Raw genomic sequence first — 25972 nt, 5'->3', positions numbered from 1 at the left:
ATATATATATATATACATATATATATATATATATATATATATATATAGTACAAACACTCCCTCCGAGGCCTACAGCCTATGGGCAAACCCGACAGAGGGAAAAGAAAAGGGGGAAGACTGGGGATTACGCTGAAAGGAGCAGAAGTCCTGGCCCAAAACCGCACTGAATGGAGGAAGCTTGCTGCCCGATGTGCCTTTAGGCACGGGAGGATCTAAGTCTAAGTCTAAGTCTAAGTAAGTCGCACATGGGTCTTAGTCTAACGCCCTGGACTGGACCTTGGGTCAATGGAAAAAGCTACTACAGTAATTGTACATTGAAGTACTATATTTGGTCTGTGCTTTCGCAATGATGTATTCTCCATATGCTACTTACGTTCACCATACGGTCACGACAAGTGTCAATCAAAACCTTATTTTCAGATTATATTTGATCACGTTCACGCCAGCTTGACAACATGGCGCAAGCGCGGGAGTACAATGGCGGGAGATAAAGAAAGCTTACCCATTGGTCGAACCAAGGACGAACTGTGTATTGTCAACATTAACCTAATTGTGATCGGCTGTCTCGTCGGGCGGGTTTTCAGTCCCTTCTCTAATCGTAATTTGTTCTTAGTTGTTTATCTGAACTCAAATCTAGAATACTCGACGTTGAATAGGTAAGTCTGAGTTAAAACAGCGTTTCTTGTGTACGTTAGAGCTTTTGTGATCAAGCAGTTAACTTAAAATGTCGATGCAGAGAGGCTGGTGTGAGCACACGCGATCGTCGATTAACTGTTCCCATGACATCTAGTATTCTCTTAATCGTAGTATCTGGAGTGTGAAGCTCAGTGAGGCATAGCTGGTAATGAACTGCGGCCTCGCATCAACTTGCTTTCACATTGTGACAGATAATCATATCAGCAGACACATACAGTCTTATAGACATACAGACGGGCTAATAACTTTTGGGTGGGGGTGGGGCATTAACAATAACTTATTAGCTACATACCAAGATGTTACCTTGAATGGCCAAGAAGTACAGTATACCAGCTGCAAAATGACATGGCTTAGTCACACATGGCCGACGGGAGATGGGTCTTGGTCACATTTGCCTGACGACATGGGCGTGACAGTGTAGGCTTTGATCGATGGAAAAAGCTACTACAGTCATTGTTCGTTGAGGTACTATATTTGGTCTGTGTTTCTTAAATTATGTATTTTATTTTCTATATGCTACATACGTTCACAGCGTCAAAAAGTGTTAATCAAAACCTTATTTTCATATTATATGAGGTACAATTAAACAAGACATGAGGAAAGGTCTAAATATTTCACGGAGGTATGAAATCTTCTAACATCACCCCCTCCTCGTTATAACTGGTTTGTTTCTTCCCTTCTCTGATAAATTGTTCAATGCAGTTATGTGTATTCACATCCAGATATTTTGTGCCTACCGAACTTCTCCAGACAATTTGTATCTTATGACAGAATTGCATATATGTATATAACACATATTCAGATGCATGACATAATACACAAGGATCACAAGAATATACAATTTAAAAACTCAGTACCAGTCCTAACTCTAGTCCTAAAGTCCATTTCTAACAGTCAATAGGCAATAACTTTTCTTTGTTGTGTTGGAAGCTCATTCTAAAGTACCCGACCCGTGTGCGTCAGACTGCTCTTGAAACGCTTGTGCATTAGTTACATAGAAATCTAAAACTTAGTTTGTAACATAGAAATGTAGAAGAACTAACAACGGTCAAGTCACCTTTTTTTAAAATCTGTTGAAGTGCAATGTATTGATGGACTGCCGCGATTGCCCTTTGTAGATAATACGTCTTTCAAAATAAGATTCTAAAAGAATTGAATCATCACTCGCAGTGTAGAGTTTCTATTTTTTGTATTTCTCTCTGAAAAAATCTTTATCTCTCCTATCTGTTGTTTCAGTACATATCGCAATCTGCCTGCATCAGTTAAAAAAGATCATGATCACCTGGTAGCCTAAATAATGCCTGGATGTACATCTTCACAAAACATAAACGTATTCCACACAAAGATTGAATTTACCAACAGCGTCCAGAAATTGGTAAGTCTGAGAGGAACGTATTGGAATGGTCACTGATTAGATTTTGCAACAGTGCTCATGATCAAGTTTGTGTGTTTTCTTTTCTTTTACATCATACTTTTCGTTCCCGCAAAACTGGTTGGGAATTGTAACCTAGGCATTACGTAGGATACATTGCAATTGCAATTTGGTTGATTCGCTATATCTTGTTCTCAAACGATTTCATGTACTTCATAGCTTTCACTTCAGGTTCAAACTTTCAAACATGTCTGTCCCACGTCTGTTGTAGCAGAAAACATGTTGGCAGAAACGACTACATCCCTAGACACGCATCACGACCCCAACTCGACCCCAGAAGAGACGGCAAAATGTTACGACAACTGGTCCGGGAACTATGAAAAGGTGTGTACCTGAATGATGTGCTAGCTATAGAAACAAGCAAAAATGATGAAAAAAAGCAAACAAATATACCGGAGATCTTATTACTGTAAAAGGCGAAATGTTCACGGGGATTTATTTCACGGTAGGGAGAAAATGGAGTGTTCGCTGTGGTTTTAGGTTGAAAGTACCATGAAGGGTTTTAATTACTGTGAAAGGGGAATGTTCGTGGTGGTTTAAAGTTCAAGTGAAGAGTATTCTCAAAGCAGAGGTTCGGCTCCGTCTATTTTTTATGTGTTTAGGCATTTTCTACGTACCAGCAAAAAAATTCTGGATTTCAGAAGTGACAATAAACTGATAGCTTGTAGAGATATGCATTTTTATACAGTTTCAGTCTCCTACAATGGTTTTAAGTGGTTCAGGAAATGGTTCTAAATGGACCTTGTAGGACTATGTGCTTCTGATGGACATTCAATGGGGTGGTCAGCTTGAAACAAACTCAGTGGTTCATAACAATCAATTGAGCTGTTTTAGTCTCAAGATCATAATGTCCCTTTGCCAAATTTCAACTCATTCGTTGAAAAAATTAACCTGTTTTAGAACCACTTGTAGTGCTGTTTGGTTCACCCTTGTTACTGATGAATGACGTCAGCTGTTCAGTCAGGACTGATATACATGATCCACCAACATATTAACACCGGGTAGACCCCGATTTTTCGCGCCCGTTACAAGTACCGTTTACAGTTATAAGTGGTTAACGGTGACCACCGTTAGCCAGTTATAAGTGGGCCAGGAGACGTCTCCTGGCTCTTGAGAGACATCGGTTAACAGTAGGCTCTGGCCGGGAGAGATGGCTCTCCGGGCATGGAACGAGACCACAGACATAGAGGACTGTAGGACTGAAAGCTCGCGAGATCTGCATGGTGAGAGCACGAGAGGACACGAGAGCAGTACAGAACGGTGAAATTATTTTCAGGTCCCGGTATCAGGACGCCCGGATCCATCGTCGTTGGTCGTCCAGCAGCAAAACTCTGCCTGTTCCATGGTGAGGTGAGCAACTTTGGTTCATTTATACCGATTAACGAGGATCTGTGCCTATTCAATTTGAATAGGCACAGATCCTCGTTAATTTGCAACTAGCTCGAGCCATGTCCGGTGCGTGTGAGGGGGAGGGGGGCATACACATCACCGCGAGTAAAAATAGTATGGTTCTTTTTAGCTAGCCTCCGTTGCAGTCCTTTTCCCCGCAGCGTTTTTTTCTGGGTAGCAGACACAGGGTCTATAGCGGACACAGGGGCACGGCGGATACGAGATCGCAAGCAGATACGCGGCGCCCCCCCCCCCAAAAAAAAAAAATTGAAAGAAAAAAACGCTGCGGGGAAAAGGACTGCAACGGAGGCTACTTTTTAGCCCACTGCTGTTGTTACTCATTCATAATTTGGCCACGTTCATCCAGATAATACATATATCAAAAACACAAAAGGTCGGTTTGTAATACTAGTATTCTTACTGGAGTACGTAAAGTAACAGACACAGAAGACTAGTCGAATCGACACATGGGTTCGCGGAAAAGGCTGGCCAGGCTGCCCTACCAGGCTAAGTATGTTACCCTTTCCAGGTCCCCAGGGGTATGCATAGGGGCTTGGCCTGTAATGGAATAAGCTAGTTCGGAGTTGCTACTACGCATGTGCAGTGTCAAAGGTGAAGGCCCCCTCGACGGAAACAGTGTTCGCCTCCACATTGTCTCGATTTGCATAACAACGCCCAGGCGGGTCTTGTTTCCGTCGCGGGGGCCTTCACCTTTGACACTGCACATGCGTAGTAGCAACTCCGAACTAGCTTATTTCCTAGAGGAAAAATGTGTCAATAAGCACATTCACGGTTGCGACTACACATGTGCAATGTCAAAGGTGAAGTCCCCTGAGACGAAAAACAAAACCCGTCTGGGCGTTGTTATGCAAATCTTGACAATGTTGAGAGGAGTACTGTTTACAAGCCAGGGGCCTTGACCTTTGACACTGCACATGCGTAGTCGAAACTGTGAATGGGCTTATTAATATTCTATATTTATGATTGCAGAAAAATGGGATGAGAGAGCATTGAAAGAAAATAACAGCACAAAGAACACTATGTATACATTGTAAAAACACAATCACACATGTTAACCAACAGAGAAATACACAAACCCATATGCATGTTTTGAATTTGATATTTTGGTAAACAAAGGTCCTCCCCTTCAATCTTAATATTTGTTGACTGGTCTATTCTATTGTATACTTCGAATTTGTTTCAAATGACTCAGTATTCACTATTGGCTTTTCCTTCAGCACCACATCCCCCCCCCCTCCCCCCACCCAACAGCAATATCATACGCTGTTGCCTTCCGTCCAATTCACCCTCAGCTGGGATTGCTATTGACCCAGTTTTTCCTTTTGAAAATTCTACTATTCGGAAAATTCCCATGCAGAGCCTTAAGGTCCAGAAAGGGTAGTCTGGCAGGGTAGCCTGGCTTGGCAGGCTACCCTGCCTTTTTCCGCGAATGTTGCAGTAGTATTTGGCAAGGAATCTGTCGGCAATTTCAAGTTACAGCCTACGTTAGGAAGGCCTCAATAGGAAATTGGAAGTAAAAGCAACAACTATGGTCTCCATATCAGATACGAAACAAGAAAGTTGTTCAGCCTTAAGGGAATGTTATGACACTTTTGACAGGTTTGTGATAAAATTCAATCAATCACCTATTGATGTATGTTGCTGAACTTGAGAATGGTGATAATTAATGATTAAAAAAGCTTCTCTTTTAAGAATCTCAAGGAAGGGGCAGCACTTTGTTGATGTACATGTACTGTACATTCAAATGTGGATGAATTTGCTTTGAACAAGGAGGTTACTGTAAGATTAATTCACTTTATATTCAATCAACTTCATGGTAGCAAAATCTTTCAGGGTAAGGAAAATAGACATTTTCACTGAACTTTGACTTCACGGTGGTGCACGTGGCAAGTGTTTTACAGAGAGGATGTGTGAAGGAATCATGAATGATTACAACAAGTTTTTTTTCACGGTGATGATAAGGTACATAGAGTGATAAGCGTTGAAATAGTGAACATAAAGTTACAGTAAAAGTAAAAGAAACGAATTACAGTTTAGGCTGCCTATAACCTTGAAAATGTATATGATATGTAGCTATTGCCATCAATGGGGTCTCCATGCATGGGGGCCGGGGGTACAGACAACACCTTTATATATACTTCTACTAAGTTATAGATAAACTGTTGCCCTGTTCACATTCACCATAGTAAATATCAACAGAATGTTAGTTGTTACAGATGTGATGTAAGAATGCTATAATGACGCAGCAAGCTATTGGCATACCCTGATCTTGGAATAGCTCATAAATTGTATTCTTCCCTGTGGCTATACTAGACAGATCTCCATCTTCACTGCTACCTTGTCCCCTTAACAACCCGGAGGTCAAGGGACTAGGTAGGTAGGTAGGTAGGTAGGTAGTAGGCTGTACTAGTACTGCCTTTCAGCTATATACATTGTACAAACACACACACACACGCGCACACACACACACACACACACACACACACACACACACACACACACACACACACACACACACACACACACACACACACACACCAGGGCTCGAAATACTTAGTACTGGATGCACATGCACTTTTGTGCTCCCCATATCGCTGTGCACTAATTTTAAATGTGGGTGCACTCAAATAGTTTTAAAGCATTCCATGTGTAAATGCACTACTCATGGTACACTTGTATACAGTACATCTAACTCTAATGTGTCAGAAAAGATGGAGTGGTAGACTGCACTGCCTTTTCCGTAAACCCGTAGTACTAGTTCTAACTTATATATGTACATGATCAGTTTACATGCTATCTCTAGCATTAATTACATACTAGAGCTTCTGACTGCATTCTTGAATTCTTTCCAATTTTGAAAATATTGGACCCATTCGTGTCCCTGGGGGCCTACCCTGATGTTTCTGTATCTGTATCTATATAGCTGGTACAACCGCCATTAGGCGTAACACACCAGCTTCGCAGACACGCGGTGTGGCAACAGCTGGTTATATTACACCGAACGGTCTGTTACACCTAGTCTTTGCATATCTGACTGTAACCGTTCTTTAAAGCTACTTAAACTAAAGCTACTTAGCTGTTTTACTCATGATACTCAAGATTTTGGAGGTTCATTCGAAGTGCATTGCAACAGCATAATTTGGGGATCATTTCTGATCATGGGAAGTTTATGTGCAGAGTCTCCTTCATTTATTTGTCTGTTTGCTATTCTAGTACATTTATTTAACAATGTATTTGTACATGTACATGTATTCACGCCTGTTGTCCTAGTCCAGTACCTTGCAATTTGATTTATGTATCTACTGCTATCTAGTTTTAACTTACAAGTTACATTTGTTCTGTCTTGCAGCTTCATGGGAAAGAGATATCCCAAGAGGCATGGGAAGTACATCAAAGGACAACTGCTGCAACTAGATGCCACATGTAGAATCACAGGCAGATCAGAAATAGTACTGTAAATGGACTTAAGTTTGCGGTGATTTAATTTTGTGGTAGGTAGAAAATGGAGTGTTAGCGGCGGTTTTGATTTCGTAATGGCGCTACTCAGTATACATGTATGTAGTCGCATACAGATACTGTAAAGTAACAAAAACACTAGTATTGACGCCTTTACAGACAGCCAGTCGGAAACCATGATAACAAGACAAGGATGCTACAGATGGACAGACCAGTTGCTTTTGGCAGTGCTTGTGTGATCATTGCACACAAAAAAGCTGTCAAGGAATATTACTGTAAATTAAGCCTTTGACTTGGCTTGATATTCTTAATAAATCTGTATTCAATGTTCGAAGATCGGGTCTGTGTTCTATTTGTGCCTTGTAAACTGTTGCCTCAAAAACATCTGTACAATGTATAATACTAGTAACATACATGTACCACTAAGACAAGGGGTAGGTCAGCAGAAGACAGAAATGTTCGCAGTGAAGCAGCTACTGCAAAAACCATGAGCATAAAACCACCGCTAATATTTCTGCAGCATACAGAACACTTCACTGGATTTTTGTCCAGTGCCCCTGTTTAATATCCATTGTCTTCAGAGCAGCTGCTCTATAACAGTGGTCGTATGCAAAATGCTACAGGCTGAAAACAATCTCCACAGCTAGGCTGGGAGGTGAGGTGGATTGTAGGCCCCTATGAAGACAATTGTACCGTCGGTTACGGAAGTACATGTACCACTTGTTAACATTATAATTATTATGTTGTAAGATGATATTTGCGGCTGAAATGCTGGTCAATTTGAAATGTTGACCTTGTTCTCAGAAGTGCAATTAGCTACAGCCTGTAATTCCAACTGCAGCAATTGTAGTATGTACAGTTACTTATGTAGGCAGTACCTATTGTCGGCTATAACTGCCCCCCTCCCCCATCGAATTCAAGCTTTACAGTTAGTTAAAGTTACAGTCCTCCTAGCCTCAATTCAATCAAGCCTCATGTGACCGCTCGCCGCCCTGTAACCGCCTCACAACAATCCGCGGGGAGGGGAGAGAAACCCCCGGACAGCTGGAGTTTGCGTTATACAGACTACAGTCCTCCCAAGCCTCTCCGATTCGCAGATCCTTGTGCCACACAACTTTGTGCAAGTCTCTGCAGCGGGGACTAGTCCGCTGGTAGTGATGTTGTGTCTTTAACTTCCATACCCAGTTGCTGAGTGCTAAGCTGAAAAAGCAGTATGTACGGCCGGTGATTGTACTCAACACCTACTGTGTGCAAGGTGAACACTCTACCATTAGGTCATCGCACCACTATATACAGTAGTGGGGTATATTCTAAAGAAACTGGTGGACAGCATACTGCTGTTAGCCTGGGTGCTATTCTTGCTTCTTAACCAGGACACCCATACATCTGTGTATTAGGCTGTACATGGGTTAAAGCACACCCCATGCTATATATTGTAAATTACCTTCAAGCAGATCTCTTTGTATGGGGGCAATATCATATCCAGCTGGCCAGAATCTACAGCCAGCCCCTGTAGAGATACTCCACAGAAAAGACAGTAACCACATTTGTAGGAGTAGATGTCACAGTAGGCATTGTGATTCAGGACAATCGGTGATCCTACTAAGGACAGATTGCAATCGGGATCTGTACTAGGACAATCAGCAATTCTAAATCTGCCCTAGGACAAACTCTGATTCAAACTCAAAAAGTGCTAAGATAAAGGAAACAGCAGTATTCTTTTATAAATCATGATTTTATTTAGTTTTGCTGAAAAAAAATGCTTATACTATCACTTATTACCAACTACACTGAAGGTAGGGGGGATATCAATACCAACTTTGCAAAATATTGAGATGGTCTATCTTAGCACAAAAATCACAGAATTTGGGCGATCATCGGAGTCTATCCCCCCCTGTACATACCCCTTGAAGTTTGCACATGTTGTGATTGGGAATAGTCCATTTTTGCAATGGGATGATTTTGGAATAGTCTAATTTTGTGTGGAGAATAGATTTGGCAAATGACTAGTAAAATGTACTGAAAAGGTGAGACACTGAGTAACATCTTGAGACCTCAAAATTTGCTTTGTTTGATCACCTTCCAATTGATATCTTTCACCGATTATTAACCTTTTCATAACTTGATGAGAAATTTCTTTATCAGAAAACATACATGGAATTTATCCGTTATGAAATATGAACTTATTCACCTAAAATAGTAATTGTGAATGTAGGTAGTGTGCCAAAAATGATTGAAATGTTGTGCAATGATTAATTATATTTTCCAAAGCATTTTGATCTAATGGTTATCAGAATTTCTCAAAGTAGAATCACTGTTTGTCCCAGGACAGATTGTGATCGCTATCTTTACTGCCGGTAGTATAATTGTAGGTTCTAGGACAGACTCCGATCGCAATCTGTCCTAGGACAGTTGCCGATTGTCCAGGATTGCAATCTCTACTGACATAATAGCTAATGTATATTGCCTCCCGATGGGCAACGTTTAATTCTGGCATCTTTTTAAAGAAAATGTCACCCTCTCCAAGAACTTTCAATGGACAAACACTTCCCCACATGTACACATACACTCTGTGAATAGAGAACTATATAAGCTGTAAAACTGAGCTTTACTAGCTGGTCTGGACCCATATTGGATACTTGTTTTGAAAGTAACAACATGCCCAACAGATGGTCAAATATTTGTTGATTTTCGTTATAACCCTACCCATTTATGGATACATCTCTCTATACTTGAGTTTTACCTGTGTAGGGGTGTGGATAATTGACATTCTAGTTCAAATGGTCCTATACACTTTGATTATAGACATATACATATAGTGTGACATTTTATATAAAAATGTCCCAGAAGGTTGGGTACTTCTATTACTTGGTTCTGACAATATAGCCAAAAATGCTACCAGTAGTCTTAAACTTTTAAACAATTTAGTTTTTACATGTAGAATTTAAGGTCATGTGAATTTTATATATATACAATCGATATTTGAGTTATGAGTGTGTATCTAACATGATTTTTCAATTAAATAGCTATATAGTTAACAGTTACTGTCAAGGACAGCTTTTTAGCTATTTGTTTGACTCTAGTGATTAGTATCATGTCTATAGACTGGCTGATGTATCCCAGGTAAGATTTGCATGGTTCTTAGATCTGGGGAATAGGTAAGGCAACTTCCAGATTATATTGGTGTGGCTCTTGGGACTCAACACCACCTAACAGGTAATGTTGGTATGGCTCTAAGAGCATCGGTAATGTACTATACCGGTTTAGATATAGCACACCAGTTGTGTACATGGGTAAGCACAGGCTTAATTTTAATTTTCTCTTACTACTGTACAGAAGATTATGTAATGTTGGTGTGCCTCCTACAGCATATAGGACACATGACCAGGAAATACTAGTATACCATGCTACTGAGGCACTAGGTAAGGCTCCATGCAGCACTGGTAGAATATACCCCTCTCTTTGATATGGAGACCATGTGAGGGCACAAGTAATGTTTGCATGGCTCTTGAGTCTGGAGACCATGTACAAGTGATATTGTCTATTGAATATTCTGCTGGTACTACATCAAATACATATACTTTAGGTACTCTTCTTCCAAGAATGTATCTCCATGATATACTAGTACATATACCACAATGCATTTGTCATTAAAGCTGCACCCATTTGTCACCAGTATGTTGTTTCCATCGTCTTTTCGAATGTCTTGTGTGTGCATTGTACATAGTTTTATATATCAACCATGGTACCCAACAAAGATGTCATTGAGTCTGTCCAGACATGCCGATCACAAAAATGTACATTTTAATGAAATACACTCTATAGGGGGGGCCCCCCTAAATGAAAAATCAGATTTTTGTGAATTTCGAAGACGTTAACGAATTTGCCCAAAAAAAGGTGTCATTGAGTCTGTCCAGACATGCCGGTCACAGAAATGTACATTTTAATGAAATAAACTCTAGGGGGCCCCCCTGAATGAAAAATTAGATTTTTGTGAATTTCGAAGACGTTAACGAATTTGCCCAATAAAGATGTCATTGAGTCTGTCCAGACATGCCGGTCACAGAAATGTTTGAATTTTAATGAAATAAACTCTAGGGGGGCCCCCCTAAATGAAAAATTAGATTTTTGTGAATTTCGAAGACGTTAACGAATTCGCCCAACAAAGGTGTCATTGAGTCTGTCCAGACATGCCGGTCACAGAAATGTACAGTTTAATGAAATAAACTCTAGGGGGGCCCCCCTGAATGAAAAATTAGATTTTTGTGAATTTCGAAGACGTTAACGAATTTGCCCAACGAAGGTGTCATTGAGTCTGTCCAGACATGCCGGTCACAGAAATGTACAGTTTAATGAAATAAACTCTAGGGGGGCCCCCCTAAATGAAAAATTAGATTTTTGTGAATTTCGAAGACGTTAACGAATTCGCCCAACAAAGGTGTCATTGAGTCTGTCCAGACATGCCGGTCACAGAAATGTACAGTTTAATGAAATAAACTCTAGGGGGGGGGGGCGCCCTGAACGTAGATTTTGTTCAAGACGAGATATGAAATCTTACAGAAGAAATGTGTTTTATTTGTTATTTCTGCTAGAAATGTATGATTTATTATCGGAAATTTAACCGCTAGTTACTACATAACCAACTGCGTTCATCCGTTGGGAATCCATACAATGCCTAAGTAAGCTTTCATGCAAATGTCATCTAAATTTGAAAGAAATCCGTTGTATTCTAAGTGAGATATTAAATCCTAGATGTTCCAGTCTCGCGCAAAGCGAGGCCGCGTTCCACCTGCCATCTTCCGGGCGGACTTTCTAGCTTGTTTTTTTACCGCAACTCGCCGAAGTGCGTTTTTCTTTATAAAACAAGAGGGAAATGATATTTTTCCATGAAACTTTCACAAAAGTAAGTTGATAGGCTGATCTATCTGTGCTGTCAGTAGTTTTGCTGTTCCGCTTTTCTGCTTGAAGATATAGGCCATGAATCTATCATTTTGGGGCACGGTCAAAAGTCCCAATCTAAAAAGTGCGGCATATTGGAAAAATGATGTAGCGTTAGGGATCTACATCGTGCAATAGACATATTATCCATATAACTCTGTCAAGGACATTTTAGTGGTATTAGCACTACCTTGCTGAGTGTTTGCACTCAATTCCTCAGGAGAGATGCGAAGTTTTATTTGGCATTTGTGACAGGAATATATGATCTATGGTCAAAATTTCAACTGTTAATTACTCCATAACCAATCGTACACATCGCTTCAGAATCCATGCAATGCCTAAGTAAGCTTTCATGAATATGTCATCCAAATTTGAAAGAAATCCGTTGTATTCTAAGTGAGATATTAAAATCCTAGATGTTCCAGTCTCGCGCAAAGCGAGGCCGCGTTTCACCTGCCATCTTCCGGGCGGACTTTCTAGCTTGATTTTCTACCGCAACTCGCCGAAGTGCGTTTTCCTTTATAAAACAAGAAAGAAATGATATTTTTCCATGAAACTTTCACAAAAGTAAGTTGATAGGCTGATCTATCTGCACTGTCAGTAGTTTTGCTGTTCCGCTTTTCTGCTTGAAGATATTGGCCAAACAAAACGATTTATTTCATCCTAGCGACAAACGTCAGAACTGCAAAAATGGACCCGACGGAAAGTGTTTTTGTCGTCTTCTGCCGAGTTAAAAACCTTTCATTCGTCAGATAACCTTCCAAAAAAAGTAAAACAATAGTAAAAAAATGTCTTTAGATATATCATTCGTCCAATAGCCTTTTAAGTGCGTTTGACTGCATATATTTACAAACAACCGACGATTAATCTTGTCAGTCCAAAACTATAGATTTCAATGTACAGTACTTGTAGTGCATAGACATAATTTTCCATGGGAGTCTGCAAAACAACCTTTCATGTTGTATCGCTTTCTGGACGCTTACATGAAATATCTTAAAGAATTTCATTAACGAAATATGATCTCAGGTACAAAATTAGTATGAGCATATAGAAATATGCCAGCCGAATTTGAAAGAAATCATTTTTGTTCTATAGGCGAGATACAACAAGCAACGCTTTCAAGCTCTGTACAATGTCAAAAGATTAACGGAGTCCTACATTCCAGAGGGGGGAGTTATTTACCAATAGATTATAATTTTTTGAAGTAAAAAACGAATAGTTATTACAGTATACGATAAGTACCCACTAGTCCCGTGCGCATCAAAAAGCATTCAGTATTCTACTAAATTCCCCAGATGATCCTCTATTTACTTTTCACTGGAAGTACAGGGTGATTTGATTCTCACCTGCCAGGTAGCTCGTGCCACTTGATGTGCTTTTCAGCACCAAGGAGTCAGCTGTGATCTTCAGCCAGAGGCCCCTCCTTCACGTTTCTATTTCGTCCCTCCAAGGAGGTTATATCCCCCTTGTACCCTGGCACGCCCTTAGGATGGGGGGATGACAGGGAGGACGTCTCCACCCTGCTTCACTGCTGCTCACTTCCTGCGGATAGGCCTACCCCAGCATGAGACTCTAATTTTTATATCATTTTTCTCTTCGTTGTTACACTTATGCTGTCTCCTTCTCCCCCCAGGCTTTTCCTCTCCTTCTGATCCATAACCATGGCCAGAAGCTAGATTTTTTCCATTTCCTCTGCCATTCTTTTTATGACCTTTCTTGATACAATGTACATTCATGGCGTGACAAAAGAATCTCAGGGGGGCTAAGAAATGTCTTGTTATATGTTCCTTTATATCTTATTAATAACTGGCCTTCTGATTGTGCTTAGCCCCCCTAATTTATGCTAAAATATTCACCATGAAGGAAGTGGGAATACGTATAGGGAATCCATGGGTAGGGTCTGAATTCTGTACGAAGTCGGCTGATTATGTATTCATTGATACATAATCTAGTGGAAAATAACACTCCCTTTGAGAGTTTGAGACTCCTTTAAGTATGACTTATCCAAAAACATTACAACTTCAATATATATATATATATATATATATATATGCATATTGTGGCTTTGTTTGAGTATTGTAGATAACTGGAGATGACATGAAAAGATAAAAACATCTGAATCGTCTTTAAAATCCTGATGGCTTTATTGACTTAAACTCCAGAAGCACATGTTATGTTCGAAGACCACAGTTTATTTTATGCTGACTTGACTGCAGTAGATATAGAATAAAGCAACAAAAAATGAATCCCATATCAACAACTTTTTACATACAAAAGTGTTTGTGTTTGGACTTTTTGATTTATGTACATGTGCATAACAAGGGTAACTTAGACTCATGCATAACACTTTGTAATAAATTGATATGGAAAGATTAAGCAATCTAGATTATCCAGATCATATCAACATCTTGTTACCCTCATCATGTACTTGTTTCAGTAAAAATAAATACATATGAGTCGGTATTGCAAGGCAAGACTCACATTAGGTCTCAGCATATACATCTGACATTGGCAATGACCACATCAGTTAGAGGTGAATAGATCACAAAATGCACACAGCTTGAAATCAATTAATCAGGAACTGTTCAGATACCTATACATGTTCAACAGAGCATCTAAAACACACAATTTATCCTAACTCCCCTGCAGCTACCTTACATTCTGAAGCTGTTCAATGGAATATTTGACAGAATATAGAAAACAACAGAGAGCGTGGCTTCCTTGTTTAATCAGTCATGCCTGAGGTGCCACTGACATGCTTTTTCCTGGGTCACCCTCCATGTATGGATTGACTTTGGAATATAACAATATGTGTTATGATAACAGTCAAACAAAGACTAAAGAGGAAAGCGACAATTCAATGCAATTCAAATTGGTTATGTACTGTATTATTGCATATAGAAATACATGCATGGGCACAAACAACTGTCAAAGACTTGGACAATTACACTTACTGACAGCATCTATAGTCCTGGAATATGTATAATTAGTTACATATAAGACCCATGCAAACCGGGGGCATTTTCTACTACATTTTTAATCTAATGAGGTTTTTTGGATTGAGGTGTGATTTTCAAAGCATGCGGATCAGAGTCATTGCCATTGTAATAATTACATACATGTCTACAGTGCAATGGGAATTGAAATTGCAGGAAGGATTCATACATGTGTAAACTTTTACTAAGCTGTTTGACAGACTCAATGCATTCTAAAAAAAACTAGGACTTGGTTGGTGTTGATATATGACTCCTCCATGCAGATGCAGGTAATCCATTGTTGCATTGTCAGCTTCTCTCTCACTGTCATCTCATGAGGACAGGGCATTGATGCTCTGTCTGGGTTGAATATTGTCAGCCCCTATAGAAACAACAAGAACAAAAAGGTGAAGGTTGGGTTAATAAAGACAATGCATTTTCAGAAAAAAAATGTAATAGTATAAAAACTGTAACTTGAAAAAGAAAACAGCCGGGAGGAGTCTGCACCGGAGGCTAAAGTGCTTATAGTATGTACAAAAATACATAGGATAAGTATATAATGTCTTGTGACAACAATAAATACCTAATACACTACAGAGTGTAGTATAAGCAGTCATAAGTTAAGTTTAGGACTCCTCACTCATCAGAAACTCTGATCTAAATATGTCAGCACGCACACACACACACACACACACACTCACACACACATACACACACACACACGCACACACACACACACGCACACACACACACTCACTCACACACACACACACATACACACACACGCACACATTCCTACAATTCTAACTACATTTGTATAAAAAGGGAATAGCATTCTGTTAGAGTTCTCATGTGATGATGGATACAGGACAAGCTACTTCTAGTATTCCATCTAAACTGCCTATGGCTATATAGGGCTTGAAACAGTGACACCTTTGTGCACTAAAAGTTGGAGCTATACACCTTATTTCTTACTGGTGCACCTACATTTGGGGTTGTACGGTAAACTATAAGATTACGATGGGCACAACAATCCTTTGTATTTACAATGTTTATAGTGGGAACGTTTTATCAAAACGCTTCATGAAGGAATCAATGCTATTCATATATTTTTGACCGTCAAGGTCATAAAAACATTTCCGTGAAATCCGACAGCAAAATTCGATGTCACCACACGCTGGAAAAACGCGGTCGCCATGGCCAGGGATTGTGCTCTGTGCGGTCCCAATTCGTGGCGGTCGCGTTGGACGGGTGGTCGCCTTGGGCAGGCCGCTTAATGCTTGTGCCTATGGGGCAAATTTTTGGGACCGAGAAAAAGCGGTCGCCATGGCCAGGTGGTCGCGTTGAAGAGGTGGTCGCCTAGGCAGGTTTGACTGTATCAGAAAAAGGAATATAACCTTTTATTGTACTTTATTTGATGAATTACTTCTTTGAAATGTTGAAGTCAGATATACATGTAGAACAACACTGATTTGAGTTCTTAGAGCCAGAAGCAATTAACTTAATAATGTTTTGCTGACTTCAGGATGAAACAGTGCTGTGCTTTGTGGGTCACAAGGCCAATTGCATCATGGACTTACTACTGTGGGACTGGATCATGTTTAGGTTAAGTTTACAGCTTTCTGACAATATTTGCCGACTTTTAAAAGATACTATCACTATAATCAGTATGTATGGATGTGAATTATTCATTAAATACCAGGTCAAGCAGGCTTCCTAATAAGATCAGACTTACGAGGAAGAATAACGTTTTTTCGTAGCAGGTTACAGTTCATATGATTATCCAATAATAAAGTGATGCACTTTTTCTAATGCATCATAAAATCAATCAAGACTAGACTGTGAAAACATAAGCCCCTTGACTAAATTCAACATCAAGGAGATCATGCATGTGAAGGTAACCAATGTACATGTATACAGCACACCACATCCCCTTCTCAATAGTTCTTCTGCTTTCTTCAACAACAACAAAAATGTTTCTCGTGAGGGTGGAAAATCCTGTCCAGTCCGGACAGAAAAAAAACCCTGTCCATTCTGAAGAGAGGGTCTGCATGGGGGAGGAGGTGTCTTGTCCTGCATAGAATAAGAGATACTGACTACGCCTAAAAATGAAAATCTGTATCGACAATAGTCTACTATTTTTATTTTACTATTAATCGTAGTCAGTCGGCTTTGCCATTAATTCTACGTATACATAGCATGCTACATGTGTGTGTATTTGTTATCCTGAATTCTTCTTTCAGCATTACTGAGATTTTAATCGCAAGGCGTAGTCGAAAGACAATATTGCCCTAAGAAAAGTTACAACAGGACATCTGCTTTAATATCTTGGCTTCGACACAGTAAACATGCAAACTTTGGGTCTCAAAATGTAAGGAATGCACTTGAGAGGGTTAGGATTTTATAGGAGAGCATGCCAGACCCCCCCTACATTGGTTGGCTGCACCCTTGAATGTCATGAATGCTACGTATGCACCCCACCTCATGTCGATACGACATGTATTAAGGGTTAAGATTTGAGAGGGTTAAGATTTTCTGGGAGAGTATGCCCTCAGACCCCCCTACAAAATGGTTGCACCCTTGGGCCATTCAAGATGCTGCGGTGCCAATTCTATAGGAATGTGAATCAATTCACGGTTAAGCGTTGTTGATCCTCTTGAATTTACTGTTAAACTAAACCTGCTGAATTTAGCTCTAACTTGTCTAAGTGTTGCCAGGAACCCCCATGCAGATCCTCTTTTCAGCCTGGACAGTTTTTTCTGCTGTCCGGACTGGAAATGTTTTCCTGCCAACCCAGTTTTTCTCACCGGCTACCTACATGTACCTCAGGCAATAATAACTGGTTTACTTCTCACCACTAGCTAGGAGGTGGTCTAGTTACTGTAAATGCATTTAAGTTTGCATGGTTTTAATTTTGCACTAAGGGGAAAATGGAGTGTATGCGGTGGTTTTAAGTTTGCAGCAGTGCTGTACTGTAGTCACATACCTGATCGATGATGATACCGCCACAGTAGGGGTGGATATAGGTTCGGCTTAATAATAAGGTCCAAGTCCAAGTTTAGGTCCAGGGACCTGAACCTGGACCTGATCCTGTCCAGTTGATGTTTTGTTTTATCAGACCAATATCAAGCATAGAGAATTAATACTGATCATGACATGCACAACTATAAAAGTTTCTTGGTGAGAAGACTTTCAAGATAAACCAACGTGTTTTTGAATGTTGCACTTATTTTAAATGCCTTTTTTGTCAGAGGGGAGACTCAAAACCCTTTTCATCAAACAAAATAGAAAAATATATTTGTACTTTATTCAATTTTGTTTTGGCTTTCAGGTTTTTGGACTTGGTTCTTGGATGATATAAAGGTCTGAATCAGGTCCAGCGAACTGGTATCCACCCCTACGCCATAGTATTGGACAAAAATGTTTGCGGTGAAACGGTTGCCATGAAAACCATGAACATAAAACCACCACGAACATTTCTAAATTTACAGTATTACTGACACAAACTAGTAACATGTAAGTGGACTGTAGTGAGATATAGTTTGGAGAGGTCGAGTGGGCTGTTTGCAGAAGTGTTTTAAAGATAGGGCACAATGTACAACACCACTCCACAGAGAGGGGGCATGGTCAGGAATGCTTGCCTCACTGGCCTACCCATGGCCATATGAGACTATGAGTCTGTTGCTGTAGGGTATTGAACTGTTTGTGGTGAAATAAGCATGATCCAGGAAGTTCCCACAACTTGCATGGGGGTGGATAAAAATGATTTTGCCCCAAGTTTGTTTTTACTCGTGTACTGCTATGAAAGCCAAATGGAATGAAATTCGGTGAGGAAGAGCTAGTTGCTGTAAGGAGAGATAGGAGGAGCTTTTTCCAGAATAGACACTTCTTGCATGGAGGTGGTTACAAAATTATCATTATTAATCATTTTGATGCTTTTTGCAATTGTCTTCCGTGACATCCTATGTAAGCCAACTAAATTTGGTGAGGACTCAGGTGTAACTTGTAAGGTCTTTGCACCAGATAAGGTGCAAATGATCGTGGAGTAGTCCACTTCTTAAATGGAGGTGATTTTTGGTATTTTTGGTGCCTGTAATACCCAGGTACCCTGCTAGGAAAGCTAAATGGCTTGAAATTTGCAGTGGGAATAACTTACTAGTAATAAGGAAAGCATTATCCTGGGACAGTCCACTTTTCGCTTGGGGGTGGTTGAGAATGATTTTAAGTTTGCGATAAAGAGGTAACCGCAAAAACCTAGGTCACTGGCAACGTTGGTTTTGACTGTTCGATACAAATGTCATAGGATTTCCAGTGTGGCTATGAGAGATCAGACCATGGACTTGATGACAATACATGTGGCTGAATCTTGTACAACACATCCAAGGCTGCCCTAAAAATGTCACCAATTCATTCAAAAGTTATGGACCTCTTCTTGGGACCAATGTGAACATGGCCGGGCTTAAACAGGAGTGTCGTATGACAGGTTTTTATGACCTACATTTGTATCATCTGAAAATGACTTCTTGCATTTGAGGGACGAAATTCAACAGGCTTTATCGTAATTTGAAATTGAATGCCTTTCGATTCCCAAACATGAAACAAAATATCTGGTGGGAACACAGGTGTCAGCGATGTTCTTGTAATCTTTTAGTTTATTCATAATTTGCTTATAGCTGTAGAGAGAAAATTGAGTGTTTGCAGTTGCAACAATAGAGCTACAGTCATATGTGGGCAAAAAGTTTTGCGGTGGTTTTAAGTTTGCGCTGAAAGTTCACCGCAAAAACCATGAACATCAAACCACCGCAAACATTTCTGCATTTACGGTATTTTGACCAACTTACTAACAGTATCTCATTCTCGTACTAGCACATGTATCTCCCAGTCCCAGGTACTACTTGGTAAGTTTGGAGATTCATACTGTACATGTCCTGTCCTGTCTTACAGAAATAACTTATAGCAGATCCCAATCTATCTTAGTTACGTACATTGTATAATAAGATGATGAGCGTCAGGTGAACGAAGACCATTGCGTGAATATTTCCATCCAAGTTATGATATATATTGAACCTCCTTAAATCACCCTATCTATTGCCCGCAGTTCCCTTGAATGACCATGTTCCATATTGTCCATAGTTGTCTGGTAGACTCTACTAAAGAAGGAGGATATACATATTATGTAATAGATATGTGGTAACTATGACAACAAAGGAAATTGTGTTTAATATTACATTTTATACATTAAAAAGGTGAAGCAGTCATCCTCAATTGAGGTGACATGGAAGTATGATGCTTTTTCACGTAGCTAGTGGTATTGATAATGCAATGCAGCTTCGCAACGGCATGAACAAGCACACCAGGTCACCCCTACTCTTCTGTGTTGGGTTCTTTTACGTGCAGAAGGTTTGACGTTTGAGGCTTACGCCCAAAGCTCCCTCATACACAGGGACGCTGGCTTTTCTGAGTTTTCATCACCATATCGGAATTAACGGATGCAATCCCTTACAACATGTCCCAGCTGAAGTCGACCCTGGGATTGAACCCCAGCCCAAAGGATCAATGGAAAAGCAGCAGGGTTGCGTTACCGCTTGTGCCACAGGGACATGTCTTAGAAATAGTAAACGCAGCTTCCTTAGTGAAGTTAGTCGCCATGGCTAATGGCCTATACCAGTATAAAATGTAGCCATTCACCTGACTTATCAAATTTCTTATTATCACTATTTAGACAATGAGGTAGTTAACTGTCCCTACAGCTAGCTACATGTATATAACGTCGTTATACATTACATACATGTAATTTGTATTTTATACAAATCATGTAATGTATAACGACGTTATATACATGTAGCTAGCTGTAGGGACAGTTAACTACTACTAGTACCTCATTGTCTAAATAGTGATCATTAGAGGTGGGTACCGGTACCGTGTACCGGTACAAAACAGGTATTTTCTTATGGACCGGTCCAAAAAAACCGGTCCAGTTAAAAACAGTGGACCAGCCTATGGACCGATTAGACAATTCACAGTACCAGGCTACCAGCAGGCGGTAACACATAACCGGTCTAACTCAAAATAAGCAGATTTAACGAGTCGTGGTTTCATGTAGTTAGGCAACAGCCGGCGAGTGCACATTAGTGTGCACCGAGAATACTATAATCACTTTATTCTAATATACCATTTGAACATAATTTGTAGAACTCACAGAGACCTTTACTTGTGTCTCGCTCTCCAAAATATGATGTATTGCGACACTACTTTAATCAGGTACAGGTACAGGTCGGGACCTGGACCTGACCCTCTGGACCTGGACCTGGACCGGACCTGAATTTTCTGTACCGGTACCCACCCCTAGTGATCATGCTGAAATATAACCTGTAATCAAAACATATATACTGTATTTCAATAGACTTCAAACTCTTTATGTGTATTCCGGTGTATTCCGAAAATATCATTCTGAAATGTTCTTGTAACGAATGGAGTATGATTTGAATGAACGTGGCCAATGAACAAGGCCAGTAACAACAGCAGTGCCATTGTTGTTGTTGTCCTTGCTTCACGTCTATTATATCACGAGACGTGGTCTCTTGATGCTGGGTTACGCTTGGTTCGGTTACGAGTCACCTGTCTCTCTAGGTATTTAACTCTTGGTGACCTATCACTGCACGAAATGGCCACGTATCCTGACGGATCCGACGTATCCGGAATCGGGCCTCATGGCGTTTCCGAGCGAATCCGGAAAAATCCCAGTTCACTACTCGGATACTGAAGTGCCCGCAGATCCGACCGATTCCGACGCCGTATTCTTCTGGATTCGTGATGCGCCTCGGATACCCGAAGATATTTGCGCGGATCCCTCGTTTTTTGATATTTGGAATGTTCGGATTGTTTGTATGTCGGTAGTTGCTTCGGATCCTGACAAATAAATACACACGGCACGGCATGATCTCATTTCCTGACGAATCCAGCAGATCCGGAATTGCGCATCATAGCAGATACGGAACGTTTCCGATTGGATCCGATGCACCTCAGATCAGACAATTCCGGCGCCGTATACGTCTGGATCCTTCATACGTTTCGGGTACAGATACGGAACGTTTCCGAGCAAATTCAGACAATTACCAGGTACACCTCAGATCCGGCAATTCCGACGCCGTATACGTCTGGATCCGTGATGCGCGTCGGATACCTGAGGATATTTGCGCGGATCCTTCGTTTTTAGATATTTGTCAATATGGCAGAGATGGTTGGATTTTTTGTCGGTAGTTGCTTCGGATCCTGACCAACAAATACACACTGCACGGCACGCGGCATGATCTCAGATCCTGACGAATCCAACAGATCCGGAATTGCGCATCATAGCAGATACGGAACGTTTCCGATTGGATCCGATGCACCTCAGATCCGACAATTCCCGCGCCGTATACGTCTGGATCCTTCATATGTTTCGGGTACAGATACGGAACGTTTCCGAGCAAATTCGGACAAATACCAGGAACACCTCAGATCCAGCAATTCTGATGCCGTATACGTCTGGATACGTTTCGGGTACAGATACAATATCTACTCGGATCTTTCATTTTTTTTATGTATTTGCCAATATGTTAGAAGTTCAGATTTGCCAATATGTTAGAAGTCATGAGCTGTCTCGGATCCTGACGTGTACGGAACACGGACTCGTGTCGGATATCCAAATTACCCACAAGACACTTCTGGGCGCGACAAACGTTAACGGTTTTCTTTCGGTTAACAGCACAGACAAGAACGGCGTTTCATCACCTTCTGTGCTTAACATGGCATCGCCAGAGTCTACCATGGTCGACAAGTGATTTTTGAGTGGCTTGAGAGTCGAAGGGAATTCGGTGTAAACTTAAACGCACGGAATTGCGACGTTGTCTTCTTCGTGCATGCAATATTCGTCGCCCCCCTCCCCCCTTTTAAACGCTGGTAGGGAGTTGATTCATCATATAGAGGGACTGCCCTTTGGTAAGTACAAATTGAAAAATTCCCGTTTCTAACTAGTTTTGACGTCAGTTATCCTCCTATTGTGGCTTGACATGTCATCGCATTCGCATGACCATAAGAATTCTCCAGCCGACCTGCCCTTTTACGGCGTTAGGATCTAGGAAATTTAAAATTTCAATTTGTTAATTCTTGCCAATGGTCAGCAGACATGTGTGTCTGGTTAACGTTTCAGATACAAAATAGCAAGCAGTGGAGGGAAAGATAATTAAAGATATGGAAGGGAAGAAAATGTCATAAGTATTTGTCCCACAAAGATCCCACAGTTTGTGGATAGTGAACTAGAACTTATAAGGAGGCAGTAGTGTGCCTCAGTGATTATTTCATTCAGTTATAGCTGTGCATGTTTGATCAATATCATATTCAAGTTATAGATGTAAGTTTTACGTAGTCAATTCAATGATGCCCAGATTCATTTTTTTTACACATGCGAGTATGTGATATGTTTAATATTTGTCATTGTTTCCATTTATATATATATATCCAGTACAGCATCGGCAGATACTTCCTTCACAAATGCAGCACATATTGTGAGGACCTTAGCTGGGAACAAAGCAATCAACTGTCAGATGCTCAGCTGCTGAGTACCTCAGGCTCCATCGGTAAGTCCATCATCGGTACACTTCAATGTTAGCTGAGAGAGGCATGATGGATATCCATTGTCCCGTGTTTTTTGTAGCTGCTGTGATGAAACGAAGCACATGTCAAAATCATGTGACATGTTCCTTAAAACGTGAATTGATATTTATTCATCATTTGGTTTTATCATATAGGAACTGGTGCATCACAAGATGGACTCCAAGCTGAGTCCAACGTGCAGATACAGAAGAAATCAGCCTTGCCTGTACCTTACCAAGAGTGCATGGAAGAAGTGAACTCAGATGTAGTCAGAGAATGGGGAGAGGACGATTATACACATGCAGTTCCACGGCATATGCTACTTACGTTTAAAATGTGGCGTGCCATAATGGGAGTTCTTCAGGCAGTATAATGTCACTTTCTATTTTCAACCTCTGTATTTGAAATAATTGTATCTGATGGCTTTTAGACGAAGAGCTGGCCACAAATAAGGCTTTTATTACTTTAGTGGAATATTTAGAACATGTAGATAATTTTGGTCCAAGGGCACTATACAGTAGTAAATATTACCACAATGTTGTGATGGTGTTAATTGTAATACATTTCATAATTTTTCAGAACATTGTGCTTGCACAACCCCAATTTACCGACATTAACCTGCATATGCAATGGTGCTTTGAGTATGTGGATGTCCCTCAGCCTGTCTCAAATGAAATGGATCATTTAGCCACATAGTACTTCCGTTTTGTATTGTATTTGATAGTTTTTGAACTTAGAAATACATTATGTTGAGATATGAAATGATACATATGTTACATACAGGCTTTCCCAAACTTCCTGTCATTCAAAATGATGTTTTGGGTATAGTTAAATTAGGAATGCAAGCACTTAGTCGGATCCGTTACGGATTCGTTATTGGGTCCACCTGTATCCGTCAGTATTCACCATTTTCTTCAAAATACAGAAAAATCCCTGTACGCATCCGTCAGGATCTGTGGCATTTCCGTACAGTGTACGGCTCCGTATTCGTCGAAAATCCCTTACTTTCGGATTCTTCAGGACATATTCCATATACCGGTGCGGAAATAGTCGGATACCTTACACGAATCCGCATGTATCCGTCAGTATCCGCCAAAAATACAGAAAAATTCCTGTTCGTATCCGTCAGGATCTGTGGCATTTCCGTACAGTGTACGGCTCCGTATTCGTCGAAAATCCCTTACTTTCGGATTCTTCAGGAAATATTCCATATACCGGTGCGGAAATAGTCGGATACGTTACACGAATCCGCATGTATCCGTCAGTATCCGCCAAAAATACAGAAAAATCCCTGTTCGTATCCGTCAGGATCGGTGGCATTTCCGTACAGTGTACGGCTCCGTATTCGTCGAAAATCCCTTACTTTCGGATTCTTCAGGAAATATTCCATATACCGGTGCGGAAATAGTCGGATACCTTACACGAATCCGCATGTATCCGTCAGTATCCGTCAGTATCCGACAAAAATACAGAAAAATCCCGGTACGTATACGCCGGGAAACGAGGCCATTTCGTGCAGTGTATGTATCAAAAAGATAATTTTTTACTCGCGGTGATGTCTTATCGCCCCCCTCCCCTTTCACATCGGGCTTGGCCCGAGCTAGTTGCAATTAACGAGGATCTGTGCCTATTCAATATAAAAATAATCGGTATAAATGAACCAAAGTTGCTCACCTCACCATGGAACAGGCGGGGTTTTGCTGCTGGACGACCAACGACGATGGATCCGGGCGTCCTGATACCGGGACCTGAAAATAATTTCACCGTTCTGTACTGCTCTCGTGTCGTCTCGTGCTCTCACCATGCAGATCTCGCGAGCTTTCAGTCCTACAGTCCTCTATGTCTGTTGTCTCGTTCCATGCCCGGAGAGCCATCTCTCCCGGCCAGAGCCTACTGTTAACCGATGTCTCTCAAGAGCCAGGAGACGGCCCACTTATAACTGGCTAACGGTGGTCACCGTTAACCACTTATAACTGTAAACGGTACTTGTAACGGGTGTCGAAAATTGATTTGAGTTCTTAAACGTAGTCAGCTGAAGTCCGCTCTTCTCAAAAACGGGACCTCTGCTTTGGACTTCCCATTGGCATTGGAAAAACTACAATTTACCTCAAGCGAACAAATAAGTACAGTAGATCTAGCTAGTGCCAGTCAAACTCAAGTTATGTCAAAACGTTTTATAAATAGTTGATACAATACGTTTAGTTGAGTGCACCACCAAAACATATGTTTAAAAAACGGAACTCTCGCAATAGATACATTGTGACATCACGGCTCCCAGAACCATGCTTTAGATATCTATCCTAAAGCAGATGGTGGTGAAGATCGTTAAGTTTAACCGCCCCAAAATTGGAGAATTCTGGCTGTAAGAGAAGCGGTGTAGTCATCAGGAAACCTTGCGATCTTAATCTTCGAAACCGACAGTTTGGACTGC

The 25972-nt window shown here is 40.7% G+C and overlaps 1 protein-coding gene and 2 long non-coding RNA genes across 6 annotated transcripts in view; 2 read left to right on the top strand and 1 right to left on the bottom strand.

Annotated features, from left to right (window-relative positions):
* The window catches only part of LOC136423629 (methyltransferase-like protein 27), a 31922-nt gene that overhangs the window by 2994 nt on the left and 2956 nt on the right, over positions 1-25972 (top strand). The window contains exons 1-2 of one of the 4 annotated variants that reach the window (XM_066411872.1): positions 543-656; positions 2340-2452. In XM_066411872.1, coding sequence (XP_066267969.1) covers positions 2348-2452 — 105 coding nt within the window. In that variant the 5' untranslated portion in view covers positions 543-656; positions 2340-2347. Of the gene's footprint in view, positions 1-542; positions 657-2339; positions 2453-25972 lie in introns of those variants that run through there. The other 3 variants (XM_066411874.1, XM_066411873.1, XM_066411875.1) reach the window with 3 other exon arrangements.
* LOC136423538 (uncharacterized) lies at positions 3152-7328 on the top strand. The gene is made up of 2 exons (XR_010753750.1): positions 3152-3478; positions 6888-7328. It is a non-coding gene; the product is annotated as an uncharacterized lncRNA (long non-coding RNA).
* LOC136423632 (uncharacterized) lies at positions 14058-25373 on the bottom strand. The gene is made up of 2 exons (XR_010753769.1): positions 25216-25373; positions 14058-15289 (listed from the first exon to the last, which is right to left on the bottom strand). It is a non-coding gene; the product is annotated as an uncharacterized lncRNA (long non-coding RNA).

This window comes from Branchiostoma lanceolatum, chromosome 17 (genome assembly GCF_035083965.1).
Source record: "Branchiostoma lanceolatum isolate klBraLanc5 chromosome 17, klBraLanc5.hap2, whole genome shotgun sequence".
NCBI classification, from domain to species: domain Eukaryota; kingdom Metazoa; phylum Chordata; class Leptocardii; order Amphioxiformes; family Branchiostomatidae; genus Branchiostoma; species Branchiostoma lanceolatum.
Note: the sequence above shows the minus strand (reverse complement) of the source record. Positions and strands in the feature narration are given on the sequence as shown.